Here is a 12,838-nt window from a genome sequence, read left to right as displayed (position 1 = left end):
CGCAGCTTCTCCAAACTGGGGCATGTTGATCGCTATCTGCTGTAGGTGATACACTGACTATGGAGAAGTACCTCATATAACCCCACTTCAAAAAGCCAAACTATCACTTTAACTTTCTAGCCAGTGAATAGATTGTAAAACTTTATGTCAAATCATTCAAAAATGTGCAGAAAATACCTGAAATTTTGTGTCTGTGTGTGTGTGTCTGTGTGTGTGTGTGTGTGTGTCTGTGTGTGTGTGCGTGCGCGCCTCACCCCCTCCCAGCTTGGCTGATTTTGCACTGACGTCCAAAGATTCATCAACTCTTCAAACCACAAACTGAAAACAGACACACACAAAAAAAGACAGTATTATATTCACACCCACTGACATACACACCTGCAACAGAATTCCCCTCATCTATCTCCAGTTCCCCAAAATATGAACCCCACTCCCTCCCTTGTAGATTCTGGGGGAGAGACAGAAAAACTGAAGCGGAAAAATAGAGTATTGAAGATGATGTATTGTGGAAACTGTGCGGAAACTGCTGATGAATCCAAGAATAAATCCAGACAAATAGCTTGCGAAAGAGTGAACACATTGAAGAATGCAGCGAACGCTGTGAAGAGGTTCGGTAGCTGGAACACAGTCATGAAGGGTGCGTAGAGAGAGGTGCAAAGGTTTTCCAAGGAAGCAAAATATTATCAAAACAAAGAGGGGGGAAGCACTGTTAACACAAGAAGAATTATTTATTGAGACTCCTGGGTGTAAAGGTGTTATCGCTTACAGGGGCTGAAATGTGGTTATACATGACAGGCACTCTTTAGACCACAAGATCCAAACAAATGACTTAATGAAGCAAGGTTTCCATCACATGATCAAAAGAATGTCAGATCTGCTGGCTGAGATTGTTCTATAAATAAACAAAGGGTGCTTTTCCTAAAACTTTATAAACCCTTTGTGTTAGCTCTGGCTGAGACAAGCTGCACTTGGCGTCTAATCCCATTTCTAAACGGAGCCATTCAAGTTGGCCCACTTACTGGAAGGCCTGGCAGTGTTCCTCCGGGGGCATGATGGTGGGCAGGAACAGCTCCATGTTGCTGATGGCCTTCTGCATGACCACGTCAAACACGCACAGCAGGGGGCGCCACTCATCCAGCATCTCCTGGGTGGAAGACGCGGGGAAATACCTGGGAAATTCACAAGAACACACACACACACACACACACACACACACACACACACACACACACACACACACACACACACACACACACACACACACACACACACAGACAGGGTAGACATGAGTGCAAATAGATGCAGACAAGCAGACAGAGTGTAGATACAAACACACACAGATCTACAGTACACAGCTCAACCGAAGATCAAAGCAATACATTATCCCGAGAACAAATTACATGATCACAGCAGATGAGACTTACAGTCGGCAGCTTTTGATCAAAGCCTTCAAAATGTGGTCCACTGAGCTGCAAGTAAGCAAAGAGAGGAGGTGTGTGAGTGTGTTTGTCAAGGGATTCTGCTTTTATTATCTTGTGCGTCCACATGTCATCACCAAGGTAAAAAAAAAAAAAAAAAAGGAAAAAAAAAACATCAGCAGTCAGGTTGTCACTAACAATTATGGTCACCATTATTAAATCACCATCACCATCAATAAATGACTTGAAACTCAAAGAATTAATCTTGTTAAATGTTTAAATCCAGGATTAAAGAGCCAGATTCCTTTGCATATCAATGTTTTTAATTTACCTGGATATGCAGCCGACTTCTGGAAATTTTGAGATGTTTGTCATCTATGCTTGTTTATTGTATTTTGTCACCTTTTGTTGTGTTTTCGGTTTGTAATTGTGTTTTTTATTCATGCTGCACAGGGTCTTGGCCAGGTCTCCTTTGACAGACAGATTTTTTTTTTTTAAGATTATTTTTTTGGCCTTTTTGCCTCTATTGAAACAGGACAGGCAAACATACACAGGAAACAGAGAAAAAAGTGGGGGGGAGACTTGCAGCCAAGTGCCGCAGGCTGAAACCGAACCCATGGCCGCTGCCGAGGACTCAGACTCTGAAAATATTTTGGTTGGTTGATTGGTGGAGCATGTGCAATCTCAATGGAACTCTTCTAGATAAATAAAAAAAAACATATACTGGCTATATTTAAAGTGAATATTTTAGTTTTAAAAAAAAGGCCAGAAAAACATCACAGAAAATGACATCTTAAAATTGCTCATTATGTCTGACCAACAGTAAAAAAAAACAAAAATAAAATGTTTAAATCATATATTTCAGAAACCAGATACTGGCATCTTTACCTGATAATCTATCATTCTAAATGATTATTTATTTCACTCAATAAATTCTTCAGGAAAGAGGTTTACTTTTTGTCTCACTGGAGACAAATCTGTTCTGCCAGCCAGACTTATAAAGGCACAGCTTGGGTTAGCTCTCGCAGTCTTCATTAATACAGCCAGGATTATAGTACATGAGTAGAAAAATACAAGTACACCTTACTATAAGGACTGGATCGAGCTCATGACTACTGCAGTCTCATGTGAGTTAATGCTGACAAAATGGAAAGATTCTGTGTCAAAACTTACTGAAATGCAGTGTTTATTCCTCAAATTTATCAAATGTGGTTGTGGGTATTATTAGCAATGTACTGTACCTTAATGAATATCATGAGGAGCGTTGTGTGTTGTGAGAGGGTGATGCTGTGACCTATCATGTCATTCTGTGGGGTTTGCTCTCAGTTTTTGTTCTTTGTCTGGGCTTGTGTTCTTTGTTACCTGTAGACAATCATCTTAAAGTGTATGTGACACTGTAATAGTGCAGGATGTTTGAAGGAAAAAAATGAAAACTGTAAATGATAAGGAAAGAGTTTAACTTTTGACTGGCCTCTTTCCTGAAGACCTTTATTCCAATCCTATTCCTATGTCTGTTTGATTTCTTGCTGCAAGTTAGATATGAGGGGAAAAAAGGTAAACATGAAGATACAGCCAGTAGCTGGCTGAATTAACGGGAACTGGCTAGCCTGGTTCTGTCAAAGGTAACAAAATCTGACAAGACCAGTTGCTCTGTGTTATGTCAAAGTCTGTTTCCCTGTCAACCAACAAAGACTCCAGAAAGTTACTGATCCCGACTAAGTAATAGTCTGGCATATGACCCACCATAAAACCGCATTTTGCCTATTTGTAGAGGGACCAGTAAGTTAATTTTATTACCTTTGGACAGAGCCAGACTGTTTCCAGTCTTAATGCTAAGCTAAGTTAGCTGCCAGCTAGTGGTAGCTTCATGATAAAGGAACAGACCTGAGAGTGGTATCAATCTTTTCATCTATTTCCCAGAATGTCAAACTTTTTCTTTGAAGCAGATACAGACAGATGACAAATATGAGGAAAAACCTGAATAAATGAGTGGTGAATTAACAAAATGCAATTAAAAATTATGACAATGATAAATTTGTATAATTAACCTATATAAAACAATTAAGCAATACAATTAAAGGAGCAATATGTAAGACTCCACCGATGGAGCCATAGATGGCATATATAATAGGGTGTATTTAATATACAGTATATGGTTGAAGTGAGTTTTTCCAAGGTACATAAAAAAATTAAATGAAATAAAATGAACAGCAAGAGAAAAGAGTGAACTAAACTGGTAAAATATCTTAAGTTGAACAATGAAACCTTGGCTTCTTTTTTAAAACAAAAAAGGGTGTGAACATAAACTGAATCATAGACTCTGGCCTTTACATTCTGCAGATCTCTGGTTTGCTGTGTTGTGCAGTTCTCTCCACCACCATCAAAACATCAAATGAGGTATGATGCAACAGTTAGTTCTGACCATGTAATTTGATTGAACAAGAGGCATTCAGTGTGTGCTAATTTAGAGTACGACAGCAGAGGAACTTTAAATTACATTCAGCTCTATAGGTGTTCTTATAGCCGTTACAGTAACATGCATGATGATGCATCTTGTCCAGTAATTATTCAGAGCTTATTACGGTGGGATTGCTGTCACACATGTTATAATCTGACAAAATACACAGAGCGGGATACAAGAACACCAGTTTTAACAGCTTTTGAACTATTAATCAGAGAAAACATATGTGTTGTAGTTAAGAAATAATTTGCTTAAATATATAAGTCTTAAACAGGTCAATTACACAATCGCTTCCTGAACAGATTTCATAAAATTTCAGATGGATTTATTAGCTTTTGAAATTAGCTAAAATTACAAAAATTACAAATTTGCTTTCAGACCACAAACAAACCACTTGAAAACTGACAAAAGCTAGCAAGCTAATATTAATGTGAGGAAAATGTCTAGCCCCACTCTATTCCTGCTGGCTGAGTCAAATAAATGATTAAAGAAATAAACAAATCATAAACTGTTATTGACTATCACTGTTGAACTGTTGTATAAAAGCAATATCACACTCGAGGTCATGCCTGTGGCCTCATGCCTGCAACCAAATACCAGCCGTGCTGATATTCAGTGCAATTCTCGGGTGGTTTTGCATCTTTTGGCAGAATAGTGTTCATACCTCCAGTAAAGTTCCAGAGACCTTGGGAGTCAATGCCAAGGAGCATTAAATCGGTTCTAGTGGCTGGTGGTGGAAAAACACCTCACTAAGACACTTTTTTAATTGTTTTTCTTTGAATCTGTCACCCATCTGTGTGTATTCAAGATAAGGTTGGCGAGGCAGCAACCTTAAAATAACAGGGTGTAAAGCCAGGTAAATTCATAGTAAGTACATATACAGAGCTCCAGCTTCTCACAACAGGTCAATATAAAGGTAAAACTTCATACTTGGGGAACCAGATGAGTCCAAGGTGCTCGGTTTTGGAGTAGATGACCCTCTCATACAGGTCATAGAGTGGTCGCCATGGCAACTGAAGGTCATCCCTTGACAGCAGTTCCTTCTTCCTGTTTGAAAAATAAAGTCAGTGATCAACTGTATGTCCTATTCATGAGCATTTTGCCAGACTTTAGTCAGGTTCTTCAATATTCAAACCTTTGAGGAATAAAAAAAACCTCTATAATCAAGATAAAATGACGGTAATAATGTTATACTGAAGTGAGAAACCACAGGGTGCCTGAAAGAGTCTGTAATTGTGGGAAAATGAGTCACTACCTCACAGGCTGATCTGAACACGATGATGACAACTTCCAGACATGTCTGCAAACACAGCACCGCGATTCTTTGTATTCAAGAAGGCATATAACTGGACTGACAGCTGCAGACATGAGTAATTTGCAGGTGTAGACGCCGCTCACAATATAGCCTCTCTATAAGGGGCTCCATGGAGAGAAATGAACACGGTTTAAGATCTGAAACTGGCTATCTGCAAGCTGTGAAGCTACCTTTTACTGTGATTCTTGATTTTTCAAACACCCTGTTAAGCTTTTAAATTGCATGGTAACCGGTGTGCCACTTTATAAGCTTTAGAGCACAGCAGGGTTTTTTTAATCCTCCTGAGAAGCTTTCACATTGCATTCTTTGTACCCTATTACTTATGTCTTTGTAAAAATCACAATTTATAGGAACAAACCCCACAGAAAACGTGTGAGTGAAGAATATGCACAATTTCCAAAGCCTCAGATTCCCCTTGTCTTCTTCTCTCTCATTCATCTAACAGCTATGGAACAGAGTCTCATTGGGGAGATTTGAAAAATGAGGGAAAAGAAGAGACAATCGGGGAAATGACGGTGAAATGCGAGGGAAGGGAAAAAAAAAGGAAAAGCCCTATTGAGACCTGATGCGTGATGTTGAGTATCAAATTCATCTCTCAGCTGTGAGACCTGGCACTTAATATATGGTTAGCCCAGATCTTTCTCTTTTCATCTAATGGAAAACACTCAAACAAATGACATCTACATTAGGGTGTTGTTTTGTGATGGATGTGAAAATCATGGAAACAACTGCAGACAAATGGGAAGTGATGAATGTGACCGTCTTGGAGAATATTCTGCAGTCGTTTGAGAAGTGACAGATCTGATCTGAGAGACAAAAGCAGGGAGTTTCAATGTGGGTCAGGGCTTAAAAAGTCATAAAAACACTGTTATGCCAACATACTTTACTATCCTTTTCACTTACTGAGAGTGTGTCTGCTTGATCACACGTGTGGGTGTGCAACTACTTACTGTACTGTCCAATTTTAAGGTACTACTCAGGTATTTTCCTTTTCTGCTATTTTATAATTTGATTCCACTATATTTAAGAAAGAAGTACTTTTTACCCTGCTACATTTATTTGACAGTTTTAGTTACTAGTTTCATTTCAGATTGATATTTTACATCTAAAACTATAGAAACTTGTTTCTGAAAACATTTGAGGTAGGAAATTGGAAATGCAGATAACAAAATCTTGATTTGATCAGCACTGCCTAATCTGGCAGCTTGAGCTGAAATGTCTGAGCCTGATGTGTTGCGTTTGAAACGTGCTGTCACTAACATGTGAGTTTTCAAAGCTGGACCGATGACCCTCCTCTGTAAAGCCATTATATCAAACTTGACACATTAAAAATAAACAGCTGTGACTGGCCTGACCAGATCCAGGACAGGTGGGAATCTGGCCAGATGAATCTGCCAGAGAAAATGAAACATGAGCTCGCAGATTTGTCTGGTTCCTAAGCTAGAAGTTATCTCTATATTGACACGTATGATTCCAGTGAATAATTTCCAGTGAGAAACATGCTGTCTTCACTAATTCACTTCACTATTTTTACAGAGGAGGACAGAGGACTGATAAAGAGCTTAGTCGCATTGTGCAACAACAATCATCTGAAGCTCAGTATCAGCTAAACCAATGAGCTTCTGGTGGACTAAAGCTTAACATCTGTTGCTCTTCCTGAGTTTTCTTCCATTACCATTAATGGGAGCAATTCCTCATCCAAGTCAAGGGTTTAAGAATAGAGGAAGTCATTTGCTGTGCAGATTATGAAGCCTATTGAGGCAATTTTTTGATTTGTTTTATAGGGATAAATAAATACATTTAATTTAACTTCCCTTTGTTAAGCTGTTAAGCTCTTATTCTCCTGTATGTCTATTAGTCTCTAAGTCCATTGCAAGAAACAAAAAACAGAGTAAAGAACATAGAATAAGTAAAATATGGTGTTGCTGCAACAAATTCTAAAATGTGTAAGCGTCATACACATCTTCAACTCAGCTGCAGCACAGAAGTTCTCTACAATCAGCACAGTTTCAAGGTGGATATACAAGATTAGTGCCATAAATTCAATATCCAATCAAATGTGAAATATGGCCACAGGCATAATGATGTTGCAGTGATGTTGACCTTTGAGCTTTTGGATATAAAATATCATAAGTTTATTTTATGCTATTAGACATTTTTGTGAAATTTTGTCATAATTATTGCATGAACTCCTAAGTTATGGCCAAAAATGTGGTCTCTGAGGCCACAGTGACTTTCTGATCAGTTCATCTAGTTGTGCCAGATGTTCATAAATTCCCTCAAGGCATTCCTGAGATCTCGTGTCCACAAGAATGGAAGGGACAGACAGACAGACAACCCGAAATGAAATGAATAATGAAAAAAAAAAAAAAACAAGACAAACTGTCCTTCAAAACTTGTAAGATGGTTTCATTTAAATAACTGTTGAAGTTCAATTACACAATATTTGTCAATAAAAGCAAAGATTGGAAAAAAATGACAAAAAGAATAATATAATATTCTTTCCTGCAGCACATTAATCATCTAATGATCCCTGCCCCCACCCCCCAGATTTATTTTGTGAACAAACTCAAAGCATTAACATTTCTTATATTGCTCACAGTGCAGATTAACTACTTTTACTTTTGAAGTACTTTTAAGTACATTTGCTGCTACATTTCTGCCAGTGGTGTGTGCAAGTGTCAAGCTCTGACAAACTAACTACGACTCTGTAGACTATTTCATACGATTGCCATTTGCTTTTTATAACCACTACAAAAAAAACTTCAAAACATTAAAAGATCTATCAAAACTTCAGTGTTACCAGATGTGTTTTGTACTTTTGTTGGAAACAATTCATGCAGCATGAAAGGAAAATCACCATAAACCTTGGGTTAGATTTTAAGATTGATCTTTTCTATTTTTGCTATTTACTTGTGCATCACTGCAATGCACTTTTATTTATATCTATCATTATGTTTACTTTGCAACATTTTCTATAATGAATATCGAATCCATAGGATTGTGCAGCATTCACCTAGGTATCTGCTCTCTGAGTGCTTCCTAAATTACTTTCTCAAGTCTGCAGGTAGTTCAAAGCTCCATGATGGGAGCGTTCCAAGTATCAAAGAGGTAAGTGAAAAATCCTCTTTAAGACATCACGCCTTGACGTCAGTATACCAGTGGCAGCACAGTCATGTTTACCAACCGGACTGCTGACTGATCTCATTAAACTAAAGCAGTGGACAATTAAGAAGTTCAGATTCATTACTTCAGTAAAAGTACCAATTTACACTGTGAAAATACTTCACTACTTCACTGCTGTTGAAGTCCTGTAGTAATGTAGTATTGTCAGCAAAATTAACTTTAAGTATCCAAAGTAAAAGAACTTTGAATTTGTGCTTAAAGGACCAGTGTGTAGCATTTTGTGGCATCTAGCTGTGACCCTGCAGATAGCGAACACTTTTGACTCACACTCCCCTTCTAAGTATGTAGTAGTACCTACAGTGGCCATGAAACAAAAGGCCATATTTTTTGTTCTTTCTGGGCTACTTCAGAAATAAAAAGAGAACTAGACAATAGGCCTCATGCATGAAGTTTTCTTACTTTTCTCTGTATTTCTTCTTAAACAAAGCACGAGGATGAAAATACAAAAATCCTACATGGGATTCATGAATCGTGTGCTGACAGCCAAGTCTGTTCTTACCCACCTGAGTATGCTGATGAATCGTGTCTGATCATAAATTGGGAGTGTGTGCCAGGAAGTTTGCAATTAGCATATGGAAATGCCCTAATAAAGCCATAGAAGGGCAGCAGACTCAAATGCTGTGTGCAAACCACAAAGCAACAAGCCTCTGACATTTGACAGGTGACGTTAAACTCAGGGAAAAAAAAAAAAGAAACTAAACAGGAAAAACTGCCATCAAAGGACTGCAAAAAAAAGAAACTCTTTTAACAGACATGGAGGAGCACACTGAAGCATCATTGGAGAGGTTTCCAGAAGTTTCTATGTCGGGGTGCAGCTGGTCGTGTGCTCCCCCACTCCCCACCCCTCTGGCCAGCAAGCCCTGGCGCAATTAAGATTTTGTGCATCACCTATTATTTGGACATCTATTGAATGGATTTTTACCTTTTCCGAAATAACAATGGAAGTGGTGATGGATGATATATAAACAGGATGAACTGTGGTGATAACTCGAAAAGTTTGTGGAGCGCACAGCATGTCTGTGGTGTCCACAGCTGTCTCTGTATGCATCTGTTTCTGAGTAATCCAGCCTTAGCACTGGTTAAACAATGGAATGAGACATGTCAGACCCACAATTGATAGTGTTGTGTACTTGCACATGAGGTGCATTCAGTTGTTTTGTTGCTGATCTAAGTTGAGGCTCCAGAAGGTTTTGAAGAATCTGTCTCAGTAAACCCAATAAACCAATTTTCCCTTTTCTTCATCGTTTTTAATATGTCAAAGCACGAAACAAGTTGACTTCAGTTTGGTTGAGAGCATTCTTAAATTTTGATCTTACCCAAGAACAAACAGGAAGTATGGAAATATTGCAGAATGCCACAAAAGTTCTTTAATTGTTCGCACATACAATTAAGACCAAATCTGTTTGTATGATCAAAACATTGAAAGAGGTATCAAATATCGTTTTTTTTATACTACTATTGTATCTAAGTTTTAAATTCTGGTATTGTGACAAGCCTAGTAGAAATATGGCGATGCAACATGGTGCCCTCTGTAGATATAAAAGGCTTGTTCTAAGTCAACGAAAACACAGCACTTCTTATTTTGAGGTAATTATGCATTAATGAAAACACACTTCTAAATACTGTATTCCTTTCTGCTATATTCTACCAATTAAACCCCCCCTAAATCTTACACAGTGGACCTTTAAGTACTGTGATCAAACATACTTAGTTACATTGCACCATTGCACTGGAGGGACTAATGCATTTCTGAGGTTTCATTGATCACTCAGCTTTCACTGATTTATCAGTCATACAGTGCTGTGCTGTGCTTCATAGAGTAACCCATCCATCCCTCCAGCAGCAGGCTACCCTGACATGTTTCTCCCTAGCCACGTCCCCCAGCTCCTCCTAGGGGATCCTGAGGTATTCCCAGACCAGATGGGATATGTAATCCCTCATGTTCTGGGTCTGCCACAGAAAGGGACCTCAACTGACTTCTTTTATTAATATGATGGAGCTGCAGTTCTCCAAGCTCCATCCAGATGTCGGAGCTCCTCACCCTGTCCCTGAGGGTGAGGATGAGCTCAGACATCCTTCATGCATGTCGTGTGTGTATACCTGTGTATTTGTTTAACACCCACTTGAGAAGCTGAATGAGCAGCCTGGCGTAGCTCTGCATCATGTGAGGCTCCAGGTTTGGCAGCGTGACCAACTCATAGAGCAGCTTGATGAAGAGAATGTGGTCCTCTTTACTGAACCGCCGGCCATACAGCTTCAGAAACCTGAGGGTGGGGGTGGGGCAGGTGAGAGGTGAGACCATCAGTGAGCAGCTGATCACTTCCCGCTTCCTGTATTTGACCCATATCCTCACACAGACACTGTAAATACACAGCTTCAGCGGCCCACTTTCTAACCCCATTGAATCTGAGCTGATGCCAAGCGGACAAAGTAAATTAAAAGTCCAGGCTTTATTTAAAGTTAAAGAGCAGAACATGAGGCCCTGATGCACTCTGGAGGCAGACAGACTCAGTAGTTCAGGGAAGGTCAGTAACACCACATGGTCTCCTCTTTAAAGGTAGGTATGCAGGACTTGTCAGTTGCTGTAACCAAACATACCAGAGAGATAGCTGATCGTTAAGTCTCATTCCCAGGCCATCAAACACTTAGGTAAAATGTCCCAAACACAGCAAATAATAAGGAAACAAGAAAATACTTAAAAGTATGCCTTTAAATACTCCTATGACACTGATATTTGGTTTCTTATTCCTCATTTTCTTAAATGCAAAAAGACTACTGAAGACCTAATATTGAATATTTAAGTTTTAAAGTTAACAATCGGCCAGCTGTAAAGACATACTGACACACTGCAGAATGTAATTCAATATAGTAGCCTGTGACAAATATTATTCCACATTTATGAAGCTAATTCTTTTAGTTTTTGTTGATATGATCTCAGAGAAATATTTATGCAACCCTATGATAATCAGCTTTTTAGATAGAAAGAAATGCAGTGCAACCTTAAGCTAACACTTTTCCCTTTTTCTATATTTTCTTTATATACTTTAATTTGGATAAGCAATAGCATTAGCTAACAGACAGTGTAACGTTGTGCTAACTTTGTAGCTAGCTAGGAAACAATACAACTTTTTTGTTTTTTTACTTTTTGGCTAGCAGGCAAACAATGTAAAGTTCAGTTGACTTTTTAACTCACTAGAAAACAAAATAACATTTTTGTTTTGTTTTTTAACTTTTTAAGATAGACAGCACAACACATAACGTTGATTTAACTATTTATATATCTTGCTAGTAAACAATGCAACACTTGTTAACTTTTTAGCTAGCTAGCAAACAATATACCGTCAGCTAACTGTTTAAAAATTTATAGCTAGCTAGAAACGTTTAGTTAACTTCGAAGCTATCTAATAGACATGGCTTTTTTATTTTATTTTATTTATTTTTTTTACTTTTTAGTTAACTTGAAAACAATGCAACGTATTGTTCAATTTTTAGCTAGCAACCGATGTAGGTTAACGTTTTTAGAAATACCGAGCAGCCGGAAGCTGACGGAAACGGTTATGACCTCTATTAAACTAGCTAGCTAGGTCCCAACAACTCTCATCGTTTTTCATTTGGATACATAACCATCTTCATATTGACTTAACGTAATGTCGGTTTACACCACTGAACTTGTATTTACTGAACTGAGATTTATTTTTAATTGTGTAACAGAGCTCTACTCCATTTTAAAACTGGATTTAGCTAATCATTTTAAACAGTTTTGCTAAAACTCTAGTTAATATTTAGCGCCTAGATGACTGATTATGGGTTTATCTTGTGGACAGCCTTGCTTCTACACTTACGAGAAGAGTTTTTTGGACCAGAAAGCGACCCCGGGCCACAGCTCTCTGAGGAGGACAGCTCTGGACAGGTTCGCTTTGATCTCCGCCAGCAGCTCCGTGGCCTCCCGGTCCAACCGGTCTGAGTAAGGCAGCAGCCTGTTGTACACGATCTCCTTCTGAGGGACAAATCCAGCCATATCCTCATCCACGGTCATGTCCCACTGGTACTCGGGTTACTTTTCCTGCTGTATGTAAAAAAAAAGGTAAAGAAAAACGGTTCCTCTTTATGTAATGAATGTGGCGCTTTCTGAGGAGTGCTCTGCAGAAAGAAGTTAGTGGGCATAATCCGCTGTGTCCAGCATTCGGGCGGAAGGCAGGCGATCACAGGGGGAAAGTGTGTCACGCTAATTGAGCTGTGCAAAGCCCTGAGCAGCGTGCATTTGAGGGCCGGTTCCGCTCTGACCTGCAGTGTCACCTGCGCTGCGTCACCTCTCACTTCACGGCGGCCTGCCTGCTCGCAGGTGGGGGGTGACGGGGTTCATGCACCCGCCGTGACGCACAACAGGAGGGCGAACAAAATGGCTTGCCCACAGGTTGCAGCGGAGGGTGCATTACTGTGCGGGCAGGCTTTGATTTA

At 39.2% G+C, this 12,838-nt stretch overlaps 1 protein-coding gene across 1 annotated transcript in view; it reads right to left on the bottom strand.

Moving 5' to 3' along the window:
* Positions 1 to 12,838, bottom strand: part of LOC146312176 (proteasome activator complex subunit 4B-like) — a 59,747-nt gene extending 46,909 nt beyond the window's left edge. Inside the window, exons 1-6 of the mRNA XM_084741214.1 lie at positions 12,223 to 12,838; positions 10,504 to 10,644; positions 4,810 to 4,926; positions 1,425 to 1,469; positions 1,020 to 1,169; positions 255 to 318 (exon numbers count right to left, since the gene is read on the bottom strand). Coding sequence (XP_084597340.1) covers positions 255 to 318; positions 1,020 to 1,169; positions 1,425 to 1,469; positions 4,810 to 4,926; positions 10,504 to 10,644; positions 12,223 to 12,416 — 711 coding nt within the window. The 5' untranslated portion in view covers positions 12,417 to 12,838. The remainder of the gene's footprint in view (positions 1 to 254; positions 319 to 1,019; positions 1,170 to 1,424; positions 1,470 to 4,809; positions 4,927 to 10,503; positions 10,645 to 12,222) is intronic.

This window comes from Lutjanus erythropterus, chromosome 17 (assembly GCF_056507025.1).
Source record: "Lutjanus erythropterus isolate fLutEry1 chromosome 17, fLutEry1.hap2, whole genome shotgun sequence".
Classification (NCBI taxonomy): domain Eukaryota; kingdom Metazoa; phylum Chordata; class Actinopteri; order Lutjaniformes; family Lutjanidae; genus Lutjanus; species Lutjanus erythropterus.
The sequence above is the reverse complement of the archived record's forward strand: the minus strand, read 5'-3'. Positions and strand labels throughout refer to the sequence as shown.